The following is a 21638-nucleotide window of genomic DNA, read 5'->3' on the forward strand; positions in this document are numbered from 1 at the left end:
TGTTGCTGCCACCGCTGAGTAGGCACAGTTCTTGGTTTTAGTTCCCCCTTAACAGGAGTGTCAGGCTTATAGTATATATCCATTGGTGTTTGCAGTGAGCTTAACTGCAAGATTACTGAACAACTGCTTTCTCTCAATGGCTTTATCCTGCTCATCTGCATTTCTGTAGTGAGGGGAACCAGTGGCAAGATGTTTCTTTTGAGGCTGTATGGCTCTTTGCCATTTGCAGTGGATTTTGGTGAATCCACTGCTGCCCACATTGAGATGGGAGATGGAAGCAGTCTTTGTTGTGTAAAAAAGAAAGGATGGATTTGTCTGCAACTTCTTTGAGTGTCCAGATGAAAGTCTTGCCTGCTGGTTGGGTGTGGGTAGTTTACTAGCAGGGCAGCTGCAGATTTCTGAATACTGTGGCTGATGTATTGGTTTTCCAGCCAGCACTGTCTGAGGTACACATCCCACATACCTTAATGAAGGAAAGACTGATGCTGGGCATCTTTCTTCCATGCTTGGATCATCTTGGCTGGAAGAGGAGATAAGGCACACGCAGTTTGAGTCATCCTTATGCTCTGCTCTTACCATCCTTGCTGACATCAGCTGTGTGGATCCGCCGGGATCTGCTGCAACCCTTGATTTGCTCTTGTGTGGACAGAGCCACCAACTCTGCTAAGCAGAGAAATGCATCTTACTGTAGATCTCAAGAGAAGGGTTTCTGCGCTGCTTACGGCACGTGGGTGCTCTAATGCGTGTTGCAGCTGATTTCAGGTTATCCTTTGAACAGCCGTGTGTAGTGGTCAGACCCAATTGTAACACTGCCTGTGAATCTTTTGGTCTCTGGATGTGTCTCAAAGTGTAGCCACCAGAAACGTGAAAAATTGTACCCTGACTCAGGGCAGCGGGGTTCCTTGCCAAACCGAGGTTTGATTGACTCTAACATGTAGCCTGACATAGAGCTTGTTGCTTTGGTCTTATGGTGAACTGGTCAAGGCATGACCCGAGGCAGCTGGATTTGCATCTAATTGTCTAGTGGTAAAGGCTGCAGCTAATTTTCTGAGTGTCTCTTAAAGGTACAGCTATCCACAAGCAACCTTCCTGCTGTTGGTGTTTGATCATCTAAAAATAGTCTGGGTTTTAACCATGTTTATAGACTATAATCTTGAATCATGATTAACCAAGTTGTGTTTTTCTGTAAAATGCATGAAGTGAGATGAGGATCATGTTTGACAGAGCTTTTTTGCTTGGTGTGCTCTGGGGTCACCAAGCTACATACATGCGCCCCTTTATACCTTAATGTATAACTGTGAAGTTACTTTTTGGAGAGTGATTCTTTGTTAAAATGTCAAAAGTTTATTTGGTAATTCTGTCTAAAATATGGAAATGGATGATTATCAGCCACCAGAATAGTGCTGGCTGTTTTATCGGTGGAAAACATGTATTTTTTTTGCAACTTCCTCATTTTAGATGTTTATTACAACAAGACTTTATCTGCCTGGTTTCATATTTTTAAAGTATTGATAGAAAGACCTTAAAAACGGTTTAATCCTGAGTGAGTTAATGTTGTTGTCACCTTTTCTAAGGAGAATTAAAGTATCGTTAAAGGTGAGATGATATGCATATATAGATTATCTTAATATGAGTCTGTATATTTATTGTTGTGTATTGTGCAGTGTATTATACATAAGACTTGGTGTGTACAAATCTCAGACCGTGCTTCTACTACTCTGCAGAGCACAAATGTACACAGTGTCCTTATACTTAAAAATAAGGTCTTACTCCTGTCAGAAACCTGCCTAAAAACTTGATATACCGTGCTGTTTTCCAATAGCTCTGTGATGTCAGAATTCAGCTATTTCCAGAAGAAAACTGCAAGAGAGTACAGTTCTAAACACTCGCTGACGTTGTCTTATGCGTTGTCTCAAGCCAGACTCCAGGAATTTCTCACAGTATTTCCTGAGATCGCCTTGTGCTGTAAGCTTTAAGTAAATCTCAATCTATGATTTGGCCCTGGCTTTCAAAGAACGTCATTTGTCGGGAAGAGACTTCCTGTTGCGTTACAAGCCTTTATCTTAATTCTACAAATTTAAGACGTTTCTAAAATGAGCTTCCGTTAGTTTAGAGAGAAATACAACGCTGCTTTTGTATCAGAGATGTGAGAGTCCACAAATTCTTCCTGCTTTGGTGTAACTGAAGTACCACTAGTTTCAATATTCTTCCTCGCTTCCTTCGGCTGTATCGGGCTATGAGTTCGACTCTAGCTTACCTGTCCATCTATGAAGTATTAGCTGACAGATTGCCTGCTATTACTAAGCACTTCAACAGCAGAGAGGATATTATACTGTGTGGCTGGTAGTAAGCATTGATGCAGATATGCAAAACGTGGCTGAACAATGTTCTCGTGCCTGAGAACTGAGGAGGTGGGTGCTATTTTGGAGGGCAGCAGTGTGGAGGTACACATTCCTTACTTCTTTCCACTCTACTTGCCTTGGGGTTTGCTTCTTTGTGGTTTTTTTTTTTTTGGACAAATCTTTGAAGCAGAGGGAATACAATTAAGCATTCATTTGATTAATCTGGGTTTTTCCCTTAAATGGTATGGTGCAGAAAGGTTCCCCTCTCTACTCCTGAGAGGTGTTTGGCATCCCTGAAAGGATGAAATTCTTTTAATAGACTCCTGGCCAAAGAACTGACCCAATCCTGCCTTGTTCTTTTTATGGGAAGAGAAATTTGTGAGAGCAAACTTGGGGGCCATGGCAATTGAGTGATTAAAAACTGAACAGGAAGATAGGAATGCCAGAATCCTAAACTCACTGGGCAGTCTCCAACAGATATTTCTCTGGCAATGAAGGTCCTAAGTCAATGTTACTTGTGAATATTCACCATCGTGGTCTGAGTTTTAGAACAAAGAATGTTAAGAGGTGTAAGAGATTATCTTCATGTAATGATGTGAATAGGTAAGATATAATGGTGCTGTTATTAATGCTAAGAACTTATTTCAACTCCTATAGCAAGTCTCTCTTGGCCTTCATTTGGCTTTGCAAGCTATTTTGTAAGGGCTGTCTCTTCTTCAGTAGGAAGTGTTGTATTTTGATAAAAAACAAAACAGAAAAAGGGGTTTCTTTTTTAAATGAAGGACGTCCTCGTTTAATGAGGCTTGAAGTGTTTACAGGTGTTTCCTCATAAGTTCAATTTTAGTGACCCCAGGGAGTTGAGATTCTCATAAGGCAGGAGCAAACACTCAAGTTTTGAATTGAAGCGTAGCACATTTAAAGGGCCAGGCAGCCATGGCGTGTGGGCTGGTTCAGTCTAGCTGAGGTGTATGGAGCCAACAGTTATGCCATCTGAAGCAGCAGACTGCTGTCTTAGGTGAAATAAGACCATCCTTAGTGCCACAGAAGGTCAAAATCTAACTAAAAGGCCCTTGTGTTTTTTTTCTGCTATACAACCTTTTGACCTAATTCTGCAATTCTGTGGTAAAAGCCCCATGAGTGGCAGGTTCCAGGTTTGTTTCTTCAAATACATTTTGGTGATATCAAGGGCCTTTTTGTGCATAATATCTTCCAGAGCTCACGGCTTTTGGAGGAACTGTTTAGCATCATGAAGAACAGCATAGAGCAAGGGAAAATATAGAAGTGGTTGTGGTTGGAGGATGTGATGACATCACAGGGTTCAGCGGGAACATGGGGCTTTTAAAAAGCTGAAAGAAACATCCTGACAGTCAGTTATCACATCCCCGTAAAGGAGTCAAACACACGTTAGCTATTAAAAAGCCAAGTTATCTTCATCAAAGAGAAAAAAAGACTCCGTCCTGACCCAGAATATGCACTGGCAAAAATGTAAGTGAGCTCTGATTTGTTTTTCATAACTGTGATAAAAGCTGAAGACTGTAATGCATAAGTAAGCATTAGCGTAGTATGGGAGACGATACTCGTGAAGAGATGCATGGCTCAAGAGAGGCAAATGATAAGACGTGATGCTAATTTTCCAGCAGGGATATTAACGCAGGGCAGCATTGCTGCTTTGTTGGCTTTCATCACTATGAATCAAGTGGAAGACTATGATTCATAAAAACAATAACAGGATGCAGGTATTATATCAAAGGTTACAGTGGTTACATACCAGAAAATTTTCCTTTTTAAAAGTGAAACCTGTGAGAAATCTTATTTCTGTGCCTTTTTTGATATGTACTTTTTTCAACTAATAAAAAAGATAAGGAACAAAGCAGTTGAGGGCAATACAGTTATGACTTTACAGGAAATCACTTTTCTTGTTTTCAAGACTATTTTACTCCTCTTGGCCCACCTTTGCTCAAATAGTTTACAGATAATACAGGTAGGTGTTTGCTTCTTGCAAGTTGTTCATTCTCACTGTGTGGATCTGTAGATGACGCTTGCTTTTGCAACTGTCCTGCCGTCCTTTGCGTTTCACCGTGCTGTTCTGTTAACCTGGAATAACGCAATATACCTGAATGGAAGAAGTTAATTTCTTAAACATTTACCAATGACTTATCTGATGTGGAACTAATAGCTTGTAGGTTGTTCAGAGGTTAGTTTACTACTTTCCAAGCTTTTTAGAAGTTAAGTCTGCTTTCTCTGTTACACATTTCTCCTGCTTTTTTTGGTTGAACACTTTGGAAGCTCAAATACGTATTTCTGAAATTATGCTGTAGACTGTAACGTGCTGTAGCAAGAAGCTCTGACTGCTTATTCAATCGTGTTTCAATTTGTCTGACAAGTATTGAGCAGCAAGTGGGAGCACTATGGCAACACACCTTGTCTCCCCCTTTATATTGTGCTGTTTTCAGAATTAGTAGGTATACGATGTGGAGCATACTGCAAGATGATTAGATTCAAGATTTGAATCTAATCTTCTATCTCAGAAGTCCATTAATAGTTGGTTGGTTTTTTTTTTTTTCTGCAATGATAAAGCAATACTAACAACCTGATGTTTTAGGTAAAACAAAAATAGTAACTGAATTGGTATTTTACCTTTGCATTTTTTCTTTGACATATGCAGCACGTGAGAAGAGCTCAGGACCTTTATCTTGATGTCAGCAATTCTCTGTTGATAGTTTTTAGGCAAGACAACTTCTGGCCATTACCTGCCTGTCCCTCCGTGCCCACTGAGCTTCTCAAGGCTTGAATCTCCTGTTACAGCAATGCCTTCTGGCAGTTTTGAAAGTCTGTGTGAGACATAGTAACTGCCTTGATTTGACTTCTGTGGCTGAGAAAGTCCTTTTCACATTGGTCAGACGAAGCAGCCAGTGGAGTGGCCAGACTTCTCTCTGGCTCCTGGGCTGGTTGCTAGAGCAGCCTGGCATGATGTTCACTAAGACATAAAAGAGGCTGAGTCTGTGCTCGCTGTTGGCATTTGCTGCCTTTCTCTACTGTGTCATTGCATGGTTAGAGTTCCTTTTTCCAACGTGGAACTACTATCTTATTAACCCTGCTTCTTCTCTGTACCATCGCAGTGATGAATTACGTGCTTTGGTTTTGCAGATACAGGAAGAGTATTCTGATGGCTGGGATGCAGGCAGCTTGGGTGCAACTGCCTGCTCTACTGGAGATGCCCTGTGTGAGTCTAGGTAGATTGCTCAGGTCAGTACAGCTACTCAGGTGCCAGGTCCCAAAGGCTTCAGAGGAAGTCAGACTTCACAGTATCTCTGTGAGTCTCTGTTTGGTGTCTCTGGTGCACCTATATTTTGTGTTAGTGTGACCAGCTGTGGCCTCAAGTTTCCTGTACCAGCTGGTTCAAACCACCTGTGACCACATGGATGTTCCAGTGCCCACGTGCGAACTATTGGCTTGCTCTAAGGTATAAATTGATGCAGAGGCAGCATGGGTGACCAGGGAACTTGGTGTGTGCTTGCATGAGCCCTAGGCTAATGTGAGAGCATAAAAGCTCTGCTCTGCTTCCTACCTAGGGAGCAGGAGGAGCTTTTCTCTGCTGTGCAGAAAGTTTTCAGTACAATTAAAACCAAAATGAGTTACTCGGGTATTCTGCCAAAAGTGCACCCTGGATAGATGGGCAATAAGTCAGTGGGGGTGAAGTGTTTCCCCAATTATGGAACAAAGCATCCCCTATTCGGGGTAGAACCAGATGGCTCTAATCCTGGCAAGAACAACTGTTCCATTTTGCACACCTGTGGTACTGTGCTGCCAGCCCAGCCACATAAATGGCTCTCCCAGGAAAGGATGTCAGGGCTTGACATTTCTCACCCTGAAGGTAAATTTCTTCCCTTTGGTCTAAGCTGCTGTATTATGGAGTAACCAGACTAGAGAGGCATATGATCATGTACTGAGGCACATGTAAAAGAGACCTTTTCTTGCTTGGGATCTGTCACAGTCAGCAGGGATGCTGCAATAACTGAGCTGGAAGAAAGGCAAAGGAAGGCACAGACTGAAGTGCCAGTGAAAGTCAACTGGAGCCAGGCATTTAATTTCCTAAGGCTTCTTTGCAAATTTCGTAGTATGGAATCGGTTTCTGGAAGAGACCGGATTAAAAAACAAGACTATTATTGAGCTTAACTTTACATATTTAAACAGTAGGGATGACTAGGCAATACAGGAATATGAGTAGGTTATGTGGTATTATGTTGCTGGAGGAAGCAAAGGGCACGCTGGATGCGAAGGCATTCCTGCCTTACTGGTACGGAGTTGGTACCCCGGCCAGAGCTGCGTTTGCAATTCCAGTCAAGAGTGGTGCCAGCTTGAAAGCAAAGGCAGAGTATCTGTGTGGAAGGAGACTACTTAAGAGTCCTGGCAACCTCTTTCATCAGGATGCCTTGACTTGGATTAAAATTGTTTTTTTAGCAAAATAGGAGGTTTCAAAAGGAATTGTTATCACTTCCATGTTTTCTCTAGCTATAAAAATAGAACACAACAACAAAAAACCACCAAAGAACAAAAAACTCTCCCAAACTGAAAGCTCAGTGGTGATACAGTAACTCATTTAAATAGGTGTGACCTCGCCAGAGGGCATTTCTCATGGGCACCTTCTGAGGGGCAGTTTCCCACTTCTTCAGGGGACCCTTCTGTAGAAAGCCCTGCAGGAACAGAAGGAAAACTAACAGACCTTGCCCTCAGCTGCTATGGTCAGAAGCTCTTGTTCTCCTGGGAGTCTCGCATGGCTGGCCCTGCGCACTGGAAATCGTTCCCTCAGGGTCACGGCACAGTGCACTTCTCTGCAGGAGTGGGGCCCAGAGCTTCCGCTCAGCAAAACCCCAGAGAGTGTCTCAGCCTGAAAGCATCCCCTCCCACGGCAGAAGTGAAGTGACTGGTTGGGGCTTCCCAGCTTTTGGCAGGATTTTGCTGAATGGAAGCAAGCCCGCTCTGCACCCCGGCAACCCTTCAGGGCTGGGAAATTTCTAATGGGCAGCACCAGCTACTTTCCTCTTTCTGCAGATAGTTACCTCATTGTATTTTGAAAACAAAATGAAAAGGACCTTTCATGCAAACGGTTTCTGTTGTGAGAGGGTATGCAAGCAGGTTGAAATTCTTCAAGAGTTTAAAATCTAGGTGATGCTTTGGACACTCAACTCGTGGTGCAATCCAATGGGACTTTGCACATGAGGCAAACGTTCAGCTATGTAGCGTTCCACTGACTGCTTGGATTCCCACGTAACTGAGATATGTGAATCTGCACCTTTGAAAACCTCTTCCTAAATGCTTTTTAAGTGCATAGAGACTTTTCTGCCCACAACAGATGTGGGGCTCTATACAGCCTTTCTGAAAGTATCAGATAATGAGACCGAGAGGTGAAACTGCAATATGCTGCACCTTGTGAGTTTTAATTTTGGTAAAACCCCACTGGGAAAGATGGATAGTATGAAAGTTGAGCCCATCCATGCTTTACAAAGCAGGTGTCGGGCTCTATGAATGACCACATAAGCAATTAAATGGAAAGCTTGCATTACTAAAATGGAAAGAGTATTATGGGCTGGGAGGAATTGGGATGTGCGGGTGAGACTTATGGTTAAGACACTTTCTGTCTATCTCAGCTTCCCCTTTGTAATAGGGGTTCTCTTGTTCTGAAACATAATTTTTAGCAGCTCTCACCGCTACATGGCCAATGCATCCAACTCTTATGTAGCACTTGGAAGCTGTTGTTGTTAGAATAATCAAAGCAGCAGTGATTACTAGCCAGCCTTTCATGTTGTTTCCCAAGTGTCTTCAGGTGTCCCCTTGATTTTGTTTCTATGCAGGTAGAATCATACAAAGTTAACACTTTGTTTGCCGATCTGCAGCGCTTCCTTGTGTCGGAACAGAACGTAGGTTCTGTACAGTGTTCCCAGGAGTTCCACTCGCTTAGAACATCCAGAGGTGTGAAGGAGACCTTTTCTAAAAGGGCAGTAGTCGAAAGCATACCGTGCCCCCAAGAACAGTGCAGTCAGGGTGCACGTAGATCTTCTGGAGACCAAGACCGATTTGATTTTTGGCAGATAAACACCTGAAAATAAAGATACTGGTCATAATTCTGAAATATATTACTGTCAGACTAATATGTTTCAGTGACTTTGGTAGTTACAGCGCTATGTAAGAGAGCAGAAAGACCTAGTCAAATGCTGTACTGAGTTGTTAGTAAGCAAGTGAAATATTTAGCCTATTGATTTAATCATGTTCAGAACCCTCCCGAATTCATTTCCTTATGCTGAGCAATGAACCATCACTCAGCTCTTTTGCTCATGCTCCGACTTCTTCTGTTTATTATAGAGCAGATTCTCTGCCCAGATGTTTGCTTAGTGCTTTGCATTTAACTAAATCTTTATTGAAATACCCACCCGTAGTACGACAAACAGCATAGGCAATAATCCACTCCAGTCCAGTTTTCCTTGTCAGGGTTGTCTACAAAAAACAATGGAAAAGGAGATTTGGAATGTCAGATGCACAATAAGAGCTGCATGTTCAGTCCTTCAAATGGGCCTTGACGTGAAAACCTGGGGTCTTGAGATGTATAATTTCAGATGGAAAGGCTATTGGCAAGATAATGGAGTAAGCAATAGCCAAATGGAATACAGAGAAACATTTTCTGAGTTGTTTCATTATTTATTTGGCAATGTTGTACACATGACTTTGTGTCTGAGCACAGTATGGTGGGTTATTCATTCTTGGGGCCAGATAGAGAATGTATTTAGTTGGGTCTGTATTTTATATAGATATATTTAGGCCAGGTACCAGCGACCTGGTACTTACTAGCCAGCCAAGCCTGTTACCACCAACACAACTTGCTAAGATGGATCTTGGTAGAAATAACTGATTGTTGTTTCCAAGGGCATGAGTTGCAGATGGTTTCGCTTTGGACTGATTGGCCAGAGCAGTTAAAAAGGAGGACACACCTTGGAGGATGCTGAGGGCTCGGGATGAAGTTGAAATGAAGAACCTTTCTCCTGTGTGGCTCCATGTCATGTTACTATCTGGGGTCTTGGACAGTTAAATGAATTCCAGCGCTTTGTTTTCCTGCCCTGGACTTACCACAAAGCAGAGACAAAGGAAGATCCCATTTTTTCACTCTTAGTAACAGATTCAGGGAAACTGTAATTAGCCAGCAAATAAGGACAGGGCTCATCATCTCTGGTCGTGAGCAGGGAACCCTCATTCTGCAGTGTGCTTTAAGCCTCCCAGCTGGATGGCTATGCTTGAGGGAGCACAGAGACCTGAACAAATATTGCACTATTTACTGCCTTGCATAAATGGGTACTGGTGTTGTGATGGGAGTCCAAGCATCCAAACTCTGGCTGTTCCCATGAGAATGGCTGCAGTTGGATTACCTTTCCAGCACCACCTAAATACCCCTGTGAGGACTGGCAGGTGGTTGTCCCAAGAGCGGTACAAACACAAGAAAGCCAAAAGAATTAAGGACTGTTTTTCTCATAGTTGTATAGGTATGTGAAGTTCTGAGTTTTCAAGGGGAATCTAACTGCCTAAGGACTGCAGATCCTCCTTTGCAGGGATTTCTAAAAGCACTGATTTTGACAATTCTATGAAAGCACTTAACCTTGGGCAGCTGAGCAACTTCAGAGATCTACCAATTGGGTGACCCTTCCCTTAATTTCCTATGGGGACAGAGCTAAGAATTGTACTTAGATTTCCTTGTCTTTCCTTGCTGATCCACTGCTATGAATGGTTAGGTAGGCTGGATGTAAATACAGGGGGAGCTGATTAAATAATTCTCATATGAAGGGTTGCCTGCCTAGCTGCTAAGAGCTACGTTTTATCAAAGTGCTTTTCACAGTGACCCATGATGTGCTGTGGAGCATCATCAATATCACAAAAGCAGCCGTTTCAGTTCTGATGTCAGCTCTGATCATCTGATTCGTTTCCAAAGCATCAACAGACCCAAAATAATATTATTAGCTTTAATACTTTTTAAAAAAAATATTTTTGAAGGGTTCTGTATCTGAAGTCAATGTGAAATGCAGACAACCATGGTGAAATATTTACTCCCGTGCTAAATAGGCATTGATACCTTATTGTAAAAAGGTTTTGATTAGAGTCTAAGCATCCAAGTAGTGTTTACAAACCTGAGCTGCTTTTTTCTTTTTATTAGCAAAAGTTCACTGTGTACAATAAAAATGTCAGCAGCTGCCTAATGTAATTTGGTCTTCAATATCCAAGCCAGAACTCGCTAGTTTGTTAATTGAAATCTAAATTTTTCTTGTTATTCAAGAGTTACCGTTTGCTTTTTGGTGTTACTGCAAATAAGAAAAATTTTTCTATTGTGTTTCTTTTCTTCTTTCACCTCCAGTACAATAAAAAATTGAGAAGAGGAAAATATTTACACTGCTAACGCTGATCAATTGATAAACTTATCACATGTCAGTGTGTGAGCAAAGAAACAGTAAATCTTCTGAAACGGTGACAAGTATGTCATTTGCTCTTGCAGGCAGGTAGTCATGCAAACTCTTAAAGATTAGCAGTATATTTCAAACTGAAAACTGGCCTGATGGGAAATAGTTCTGCCTTGTTTGAAAGGATGAAGGTTTAAACTGATCCGCAGTTCGTGTGTGTGTGAAGACCAGTGGTGCTAATATGAAGTTTAGTGATCTGAAACTTGTCACACTTAAGTACTTGCAGTCTTCCAACAGCCGTTTTGCCATTATCTTCCCTCCGCTTTCAGCAATGTTTAAATAAAAATGTGGAGGAAGATGTGTTTTGAAGTTGCTTGGGTTAATTGTTTGGCAATGTCTCGGGATGCTTTCCCTGTCTGATCTCTTACTCAGACCAGCGTCTCATGGATGTTATTAAGAAGCAGGTATTTTTAAGAAGATTGTATCTGCATGTAGATACTGTGCTGGCAAAAATCTGGGCATGACAAATATGCCAAACCAGGGTACTGTTGACTGTTGCACTAGATGCTGTGGGCATCTCTCTGTTAGGTTCTCCGAAGCACAAAACATGAAGGCCAGGGTTTGTAGGATCACCACCCAACACATCAATCTGCTCAGCATTTTGGGCAAAGAGATCTTATGAAACATGTTCCTGAAGCTCTTGTCAGCCCATGAGTTGGGGTTGGAGCTGCTCCCCAAAAGCAAACACCGAGGTCCCCATTGGCTACGCGTGCTGTGTTCGGCACAATTTGGACTCATACTCAGCAGGAAAAATTATGTTTTTTTTCTAAGGCGCAATCCAATTGGCAGAGGGATAACGAATATAGAGTGTGTTGACCCTCGCAACAACACTAATGGAGTTGTCAAATTGTCATTCAGAGCCCACTGAAATGGGCAACCTTCAACTTTCTCTGTGCAGTCTGGAATCAAACATCATTACGGGCTTTCTTCTGTTGTCACTTGGATACTTGGAGCTACTGGAACTGCTTCATTTGGTACCTTTTCTTTAACTGTTGTTATCCAGCCACTTTGAAAGCTTACTTAAAAGGCTTTAAGGTTTATGCTAGGCTTTTGTCGACATTCAACAAATACAGTAAGTGATAACGCTGATGAAAGGAGCCCGAGCCGTGGATTTGTAAGGCAGCCTGACAAAAGCATTGCAATTAGCTAAAATACATTTACACATAGAAACTATTGCAAAGCTTCCTACTAGTTGGGTTAGATTCCTTCTTTCTTGACTTCTGATGCTTCATACTGCTCCCACTTCAGAGAGCAGTTGCAAATCAAGATCCAGTGCCTATTAAGGAAGAGCATATGCCTGTTCTATGGTCCTTGAATTGTATGAGACAAGCTAGAACTCAGTGGGCACTTGAGCACTGGAGCACACGTGCTGCTCTCCCTTTTATTTGTTTGAACGGAATTTGGGCATGTGGACCTTGATGCATTTGCAGCTCATGACTTAAATAAAAGTATAATTGAAACTTGGTCCAAGGCAGGCTTCGTAGTTTATTAAGACAACCCTGGTATAAGGAGTTGGAGACTACTCAATCCAGGTACTTCCTTTACAAGGATATTTTAATTGTCATTATTTCTCAAAATGCTTTTATTTTAAAATGATCATATTTCTTTTGCTTTATGAGGAATTGTACGCTGAAGCCAAAAGTCATTTTGCTGTGGTTTGTCTGTGATGCTCAGACCTGGTACACCCTTGAACAGTGGAAAAGCAGCTGTGCTAGCATTATTTTTATTTCTGGAGGTCAGCTTGGGGGAACCGAAATATGTTCTGCAGACTTTGGGTTTTTTGGTTGTTTTTTGGTTTTTTTTTTTTGGTTACTCTGCTTACACCGGAAACTCTGAATAGGTATATTTGTCAGCTTTTACAGTAAATTTCTTCTTTCCCATCCCCCAAACCTGGAGCCAGAAACTGCCATCCTTCCCCACCCTAATTCTGCAAGGAGGGAAATGTGTGATGACTGAGGGATAAGATACTCAAGAGGTAACAGTTCTCCCTCTCATGCAACCTAGAGCAGAGCTTGTATTTGCTTTGGAGTTGTTTTCACGCAGCATAAAGAACAGCAGCAGGGTCAGACTCTGCAGAGCCTTTCAGTAAAGTACAAATAAACAATTTCCACATGTAAATAAATCTCTTCTAAGGCCAAGAAAGCACCTTTGTGATGGTCTTTCAGACCTCCCATCTAGAATTCAGCTCCTTTTCAGAGTTCTCAGTACAGCTCATACCGCAGCACTTTTTAGCACTGTCTATTGTTTGCACTCAGATAAATTAATACTAATTAAAATTAAAAAGCAAAATGTGAACTGTATTAAAAGCCCTTGTGGATGCTTGTATGCAGAATTAAAGTGACCTTAATTCTCTTCATTAACTGCATTTCCAAAGCAATAGGATTCATAAGAATGCAATTAACCCAATTTTAAGTCCCATAAAAAATGTCCAAAGAAAGCAAAGGTAGATCAGGCAAAGGCTGAAAACTATTGTTTTCTTCAGCTTCTATTCTAAAGCAAAGTATTTTCCCAATATGCATAAAGATAAAAAAGACAAAAGTTCAACACATCAATGTAGTGTTGTCTGATACCAGAAGTATTTAATGGCCAATCAAGATTTCATGATTAAATGGTATGTAGTGAGTCAGAAAGAGTTAATGGTAGAGCAAAGTTGAAGGGAAAGAAGTATTTCATTTTTGTAAAAGAAATTAAAGCAGCGATGCTTATTCTGTTAAATATTTTTCTGGGTTAACTTACAATGTCTGTATTTAGACTCAAGTTTTACTCCCCCCCCCAAGTTGTAACAGAATCATCTCAGTGTGCATATAATTGTATGTAACTGGGAGAGATGATCAGAAGTAAAATGATTCATCTTGTTCTGTGATGTGTGAGGCACAGAATGTAAATCTGAGTAAATACTTCCTGGGTGGAATAATATTTTAAGATTTGAGCTGGATATCCACCTGTACTTCATAAAACCAAAGGCCGGTTGTGATCTTTAGGAATGGGAACTTATCAATTAGCGTATTTACAAATCAAAGTGCAGTAAAAAGGGGCAGGTAGCCACTACTGCTATCAGTGGCTTTACAAATATCGGGCCTCCCTGACCTTTGATATCCTATGGTTTCCTTCTGCTATCAGTTGCCTCCAAATACTTTATGTAAAATATGGGTTGATAATATCGGGTTATGAAGAACTGTGCTTCCTCTACTTCCACGTGTTGCAAGGCTTTGTGATAGGCCTTTTTAGCTGGCTGGAAGCTTTAATTTTCAAAACGGTTCAGACTTTATGGTTCTAAGCTCTGAGCTGTGTTGTCAACATAACTGTCTGCAAAGCTGTATCATGTCCCAGCTCACCACATTAGAAACCTCCTGGCCGGGCTATGAGCAAAGCTCTGCTTGGAACAGAAACGTGTCTCTTGGCCAGGATGGCACTTAAGTGTACCTACGTGTTCCCGAGGTGATGAGGTATGCGTGTCAAACTTGTGATGAGTTAAACAGCTTTCCAGATGAGGATGCTTTTCTAATTTGGATTGCATTTATAGTTTGTGTCTAAGGACAGAATATAATGTATTTCTCTTGAATATCTAATCTCTACTTTTATATGTATGTACATGGCCAGCAATTATGTCTTAGGCTAGATATCTACTAACCAATCTGTGTGATGTGCCTGTCGGATATACTCGGAGTCTGATTTGTCCTTCAGGTGTGTGTAGATGGCTGCACTGCAGATCCATGGCACTGAAGCAACATAAAGCAGATACACACGGGTGAAGACAGAAGGAATAAAATAAGCATGCTATTTTTGTCAGAAGCCTGGAAAAAAAGTAGAACATCACCATTAACACACTGAAACCTCATTGAAGGCAGCAGAATGAAATGCTTAGTCTGGAGACAGTTTGAGGACAACCAGCATTTGTTTGTTGCTCTTCTGTGTTTTTGTTTTTTGTTTACCTAATTGGGAAGTTTTGAGGAGGGATGCCCTTTTCCACCTCCTTTCAGAGCGTGTGGCTCACCACTGCTACTCTTGTTTCACTTGCGTATAAAATATATCCTCGTAGGGAGGTGGAGGTCTGTTGATAGCTGTTGCTTTTAGGAATGAGTATTATCCTCTGTGTAACAGCAGGAACCCCTTTTCCTTGTACTCCATCCTCCCTGGCTTTCATAAACGTCTAAAGCAATATGCCTAGTTATTAAACAGAGCATGCTCGTCACACCCTGTGCCTGATAGGACGCGGCTTCTGCAGCCCGTGAAAACACCTGCCAGCGCGGCGGGGAATCCGCCAGCTCTGCCTTCCCGACCATCCCGGCTCGTGCTGTGAGTTGTGTATGAATGCTCTTCTGCAAGAAAAAAAGGGGGGGCTGAATTTCTTGGTATTGCTGCAGCTATTTAACAGCTGGAGGGAATTGCAGGCATACTTATTTCGGGTTAGGTTGTCTTCACGATCCATCTGTGTGATCACAGCATCCAAGCAACAAAGGTAGAGAGAAGGCCTGTGCCGTCTGATGTCACACATCAGCCAAAAGACATCATTAGCTAAAGAAGAAAACGTTTATGAGTCCAGACTCCAGGCACTTTGACTAGCACAGCCTGCAGACAAGCAGGCTGCCACGGGGATTTTGGCTCTGTGCAAATGGCAGGAAAGGAAAATAAATGTCACCTGCATATTTTTTTTCCCCTCAGCTTCTGCTCCAGAACAGCAGCCACAGCCTCGGCCCTATCAAGGCGTCCGTGTCAAAGAGCCAGTGAAGGAGCTATTGAAAAGGAAACGGGGAAATGTTCATAATGCCAGTGCAACGGCAGCTACAACGGTAGGAGAAAAAACAAACACAGGCAGAAAATTCTTCCTCGGCAGCTAAATGATTGACCAGCTCTGGCACCAGCTGTTAATACTTTAGCAATGAAAGAAACCTTTGCATCTCTAAAGCATTTTCAAGGCAATGCAACTGATGTTACCTGGAGATACTATTAAATATATCTTTACTTTCGGTGCAGTGCCTTTAGGGTGCTGAGCACCTTTGATCACCATTGACTTAATGGAAGGGTGAAAGCGCTTTGCACGTGGGAGGATCCAACTCCTAGGAAGAGAAAGTGGCTCGGAAGTGAAGCAGCTTGTTCAAGAGCACAAAAAGAGATCAGCCAGGGCCATCCTTGGCTATCTGCTTCTTAGTTTCAGCCTGCCTCTATCTGTCCTCCCAGGAGGAAGCAGGCTGGCTCCTCTCTGAAGAGGAATTCCCTCTGCAACACAAGGTTTAAATGCTGTTTAAGGCCCCCTTGAGCTGAAGGGACATGTGGAGTTTGGTTAGGCCCATGGACAGGGCTGGGGTTACGTGTACTGGCTGCCAGGCTCAGTTCTTCTGGCCCTTCTGTGGAGGCAGGTGGGAACATTGGGGCACTGACACTGAAGTAGTAGCGGATAATCAGCTGATAATAGCTAATATGATCTGTCCCTCGGTGCTTCTCAGAGGGGATTGAATTTAGTGTTTATGGTCTTAATCCCTGGATATTTTTCTTCTCTCTTCTAGGTTGTTTTGCCCCATCAGCCACTTCCTGCCTATTCACCAATGGGTAATGTTTCCCTGGCTTTCTAAGTGTTTCTCAGACATGCTGCAGGGAAGGCTATGCTGAACTGGGCTTTAATCCTCTCCTGTTTTTTAGGCCAGCCTTGCGTTGATATGGATGTTGCTGCCCCTGCATTGCCTGTCGCAGATGAAGGAGCACTCTGTTCTGGCTGGATCTCCCAGCCCTCTCCCTCGTCCTTACAGCCTTTAACTCAGTGGACCACTTACCCTGATTACGTGTCCCACGAAGCAGTCAACTGTCCATACACAGCAGATATGTATGTTCAGCCTATGTGTCCCAGTTACACACTGGTGGGACCTTCATCTGTTCTGACTTATACTTCTCAACCGCTGATCACCAATTTTGCAGTAAGTCAAAAATGCCTAGGTATAAATGACAGCAAATCCTTCACCTTCTAGCAAGAGCCACGGGGAGTGCCAGATGTAATTACTGTAATTTATTTAATTTCTATAATGTTGTGTGACTTTGCATCCCTGACACATACTTGTTCTAGCACTGGCCCCGTCTGCACTGTGCTGGACATCAGTATAGTTTGAGCAGGACAAAGTTGTGGCTGCACTGAAATCAGTTATACTTCACTGCTGTTTCTGCATCTCCCTACACTCCTCCAGACTTTCCACGTTATTAACGCATACGCTGTTCTTTGCTGTTGTCCTGGGAAATGAGTCATCTCCCATTGAGTCAGCGGCAGAGCTGCCATTGCCCTGGGTTTGTTCAAGTCTGTGAACAGTTATTCACAGTAGGAGAACACTGTTTGCAGCTCGGGAATAATAATGGGAAATGGTATCTTTACTGTTGTCATCACTTCCAGCTTGAGGAGCTGTTCTTCAGCTTGGGTTTGGAATACCTGAGGAAGCAGAATTCGAATAGTTCACTGAGTGGATGCACATTACAGCCAATAAATGCTGTTGTCTGAACAAGTACTTAAGACACAGTCCCACTAGAGAGCTCATCAGTATCCAGAGGATTCTTCACTATTTAATTCTGGACTTAAAAACAAAAAAACAAGTAGATGGGATTCCAGGAAACACATCTACCAGGTGAAGCAGGAAGAATGAGTTGGCAATACATTTCTCAAAAATTGCTATTTAAAGATGGAAGAACAAGGCCAAAATAGCACATCAACAGAGCAGAATATTTGGTGTCAGGCTGGACAAAATGTTTGGCTGACCCAAGAAGATTTGTTATTCCTTAGAGGAACAGGGCAGATAACTCTGTTTCAGTTGAGCTCAAGCAGCTTATTTTCCTTTTAATGCTTCAGTTCAGCTGCTCAAACAGACCCATCAGGCCAGCAAAGGCCCATGCCTGCATCCTGTGGCCTCCACTGGTAAGGAAGGGCTGTCATTCCAAACGTGTCTGCTTGGCTGCCAGGGACCGGTCAGGGTGGGCAGAGGCCAGAAAAGCTGCCTTCAGCCTTGTGGCTGCGAAGCCGTGCCCATGCATTCAGCTTACAAGAGAGACTGGCCAAGAAGGCACTTTTCACCATAGGGTGTAACTGTCTCATGGGCTTACAGAGAGGGTGGGAGTGGGAACAGAAAGCTAGAGAGAACTTGACATGAGTGTGAGCTACTGGCAGCAAGCACCTGGCACACCCACAGCCACCGTTCTCATGGGAGCCAGCGTGGGAAAACTGTCACACTCAGTATAACGCTTAACCCAGAGCGACAGGAAAAGGGATGTTAAAAGTGAGACTGAGCATCCCTAGTCTTGTTCTGTGTCCTCTCCCCACCCCACCTGGCCAGTTGTTTTATTTTGTTTTATTTCTCTTCTAACAGCCCCGAAGCACCACCCCCGCTGTAGTGCCTCAGCTTGAGGTGACAGATCAGCAGCCACCTCTCACATACTTCCCATGGGCACAGCCCCTCTCTGCACTGCCAGCCTCCACTTTGCAGTACCAGCCAGCGTCTTCCACGCTTTCCGGGCCACAGTTTGTACCCTTGCCGATCTCCATTCCTGAACCAGCCCCCCAGGAGCTGGAGGATGCCAGACGAGTCATCGGCACACTGCCCATTGAGAAGCTGCTTCTAGAAGATGAAGACAATGATACGTATGTTTTAAACCATGCTCTTTCTGTTGAAGGGCTTTAAGGTGCACATCTGGGGCCTGATCCTCACCTACTCAATACTTCACCTTGGCACCACAGTGAGTTTTGAGTACAGAGGAAAAGCAGGCTGGGGGGTGGGGTGGGAACTTTACTTGCGACTTTGGAGTCCACCTCTAGCACAACATGGCCTGTGTGTTGTGTGAAACTTGCTTTGTTCTGGGGCTCAGCACGAGATTTCTCTGCTGTTACAGTTCCTGTTACCTTTCCCAGGCAGGCTTTTGATACTGCATAGTTCTTGTGCTCAGCATCAGCACGAGGTGACTTTCATCCTCAGACACAGGGCATGGTCTCAAATTGAGACACTATAGTGTAGCTGTGGCCAGCTGTAGATTTGGTGAGGGTACACTTGCCTTTAAATATTGACAAGACCTAGTTTAATAGGACTGCTTTCCAGAGCTCAGTGTAAATGCCTTGTGTGTGTCTTTGCCCTGTCCGTGGAGGAACCTCTACCTGATCTAGGCTGCTACAAAACCTTTTTGGAGCCTAAATTGACATTTTTCTTTCCAAAATCGAATGGCTCCTTTGGAAAATAGGAAAATGTAAAGTGTAGTTTTGTTCTACTGGTGCAGGTAGGTGCATTAGTCTGAAGACAAAAAGTCATTAGAGCTGAACGAAACACCAGTGCAGTCAGCTGTGTCTATTTGCAGAGCAGCATAGAGTGGCCTAGATGAAACATTGGAGTTCACACAAAGCTGTAATTTGAAGTTCTCACCTTGTCTGCCTTTAGAAGACAGCCATGTAGGTGTGGCAGAGTGGTTTGGGGTCACGGTCTTTCAGATGCAGGATGTTTTTGGACTTGAAAATATCCACCTTTAAGATGGGGGGCTGATTTTGTGGCTGGCTGGTAATGCTGCATGTTCTACAATGGACAGATCCTGGTCCCACTGAAGTCACCGGGAGCTTTGCCTGAGTCAGGATTGCAAGACATGGCCCTATATCAGGAGATCATTGAGAAGACAGGGTCTTCCAAAATCTGCGCTTCAGTCTAACAAGGAATTCATGGCATTACTATGCAAAATACTACATATTGCAGTTAGCCAGCAATACTTTTGTTTGCTCTGTAGCATTTGAGTGTGAAGTCAGTGATGTCGTGCTGAGCCAGGGAACCTTAGCGACCTCTCTTGTGCCTTACTGCTATGGAAAGTTTCTCTGTGCTGCAGTTTCCCAGGCCCGAAGGTGCACACATTTTCTTTATAGCTTTCTGATTTTCTTTCCTGGAGAATGAGTAGCTTTACTTTTTCCTCTGATGGATGCAACTGTAAATATTATTGTTGATGTTCAGGAGTGCCATGCCACAGGTAAATGTTATTTGCAGGAGATATATCCCCTTCTAACTCTGTTTATTGTTTTCTTAATAAACAAGGGATGCTTGGCTGGTGAACACAATTTCTCTGGGTTTTTCTGCTTTCTAAAGCCCAGGATCCTTAGGTGATTTTATTATTTGCAAGACTAACTGCAAAATAATTTATTGCGCTGTTTATTACCTGGTGTCCAGCATTTCAGTTGCCACCCAGGCAATATTTCAAGTGACCGTGCAGTTTGTGCCTGAGTGAGGTATGCAAGCTCAGGTCGAAAGTCTTGACGACTTTCAAAGAATATTTTGTTATTTAATATTGACAAATCTGGAAGACATAAGCAATAGATCATGTAAGTGATCATAAAGTTGTTTGAAAACAGCAGTAGCTCAGGTGCATTGAAATTAGTGGCTTACATTTGCAGAAAAACCCAGCAAAGAAATTAATTAGAAGGAGCTTAGTTCACCACTGCTTACTCCAGTTTTACAAGTACAAAGAGGGTAAAACTGGGATAATGCAGTTATGAATCAAGCCTGTGGTTGCTAAGATTGCTTTTAAATTTCTTTCACTTCAATGTATGTAAATTCTGTGTGTAAATATAAAAAAAAAAATGAACTGTTTCAGAATTTCTTTCTGGGTTGTTCTGGTTAGAAAAAGACAAAATCTTTTTCAATAAAGATCTGCAGTAACTTTCATATGCCTAGAGTGTTTTATTTCCTATCCAAAAGGGTAACCCATCGTTGTTTTGGCAATCAATTAGTTCAATAACATACGTACAGGATAGAACTACAGCGTAGCTGTTAGACTTTCTGCTAATTTTTCACATTAAGGCAGACTAAGGAGGAACTCCATGATCCAAATATGGCCTGGAGGCACTTGTTTACTCGTCCTTGCTCACAGAAGCACTCCTGCAGTTCAGATGTTGGTTCAATCACTATTATCCTTTATTGGCATCCCTGGGGGTGTGTGGGTGCGCAGCCACAGCTAACGCTGAGCTTGACTGGAAATCAGACTAGCCGTAAAGTTGCATTTCTACTTCCTGAAATTGCAAAGTGTGGCTCTGGGGTACAAAATTACCTGAGGAAAGAAACCGCTGCCCACCACCTTCTGACTAAAAAGTATCAAATGTTGCTGTCTGGAGCTGGTAGGACTGCCTGTAGGATGGTCTGCTCCTGCGCAAAGGGGAGTTGCAAAGCTACCTGTGATGCCTGGTGCCCTTGCAAATAGGACCTGGGGGAACGGAGGTGGCGAGTAGCTCTGTGTAATTCCCTGTGTAACTCCAGCCGTAAAACCAGGCAACCAAAGTGAAGCAGCGAAGTGTTTTCCCTGTCACTAAGGGCCACGTCACCAGCAAGCCTATAACTGCTATGGGTTGTGACAACTCTTTGTCCTACACACAAGATAAGGACTCGGTCCCTCTCACCAGTAGTTTTGGTAAAGTAGAACTTAACAAGGTGTTTACAAATACACCATCTAGAAGAGGCTGTTTGTTACCCTGAGTGGTGAGATATCATCAGTGCATACAAGGCTGTATCAGCCCAACAAGTGATAACATACATACCACAGGGTACGCTGGGCCCCAGCACTAGGCTTTGTGGAGGACTTAGATACCTCCCAGCATCAAGGGCAAATCTCACCTGAAAGAAAGTTCTGAAGTGGGAAGGAGACAGCATGTCAAAGCTCAGGAGTGCTGAGGGCTCCTGAACGCTGCAGTTATTTTGAGGTAGGAAGCCCTTTCCATGGGAGTGGGTGCTTTCAAGGTCAAGCCCTTTGGGGCTTATTGGGGTGGTTTGGTGGAACACTAGGTATAAAACCCCCAAAATGTCTATGCCACCCTGTA

The 21638-nt window shown here is 43.0% G+C and overlaps 1 protein-coding gene across 2 annotated transcripts; it reads left to right on the plus strand.

The window, feature by feature from the left end:
- Nucleotides 1-3736: 3736 nt before the first annotated feature.
- Nucleotides 3737-20493, plus strand: POU2AF1 (POU class 2 homeobox associating factor 1). 2 transcript variants are annotated; one of them, XM_074848686.1, is made up of 6 exons: nucleotides 3737-3827; nucleotides 15500-15627; nucleotides 16342-16384; nucleotides 16475-16746; nucleotides 18175-18446; nucleotides 19376-20493. In XM_074848686.1, the coding sequence occupies exons 1-6, from the start codon at nucleotides 3812-3814 to the stop codon at nucleotides 19389-19391; spliced, it is 747 nt and encodes a 248-aa protein (XP_074704787.1). In that variant the 5' UTR covers nucleotides 3737-3811; the 3' UTR covers nucleotides 19392-20493. The 2 variants fall into 2 exon arrangements, with proteins under 2 accessions (XP_074704787.1, XP_074704786.1); XM_074848685.1 differs by having other exon boundaries at nucleotides 18175-20493.
- The last annotated feature ends 1145 nt before the right edge of the window (nucleotides 20494-21638 follow it).

The sequence above is a fragment of the Strix aluco genome, chromosome 23 (assembly GCF_031877795.1).
Source record: "Strix aluco isolate bStrAlu1 chromosome 23, bStrAlu1.hap1, whole genome shotgun sequence".
NCBI lineage: Eukaryota > Metazoa > Chordata > Aves > Strigiformes > Strigidae > Strix > Strix aluco.

Coding starts and splice junctions, on each gene's coding strand:
- POU2AF1 (XM_074848685.1), top strand. Junction 15,628..16,341: donor GTGCAACGGCAGCTACAACG/GTAGGAGAAAAA, acceptor TCTCTCTTCTAG/GTTGTTTTGCCCCATCAGCC. Junction 16,747..18,174: donor CGCTGATCACCAATTTTGCA/GTAAGTCAAAAA, acceptor CTCTTCTAACAG/CCCCGAAGCACCACCCCCGC.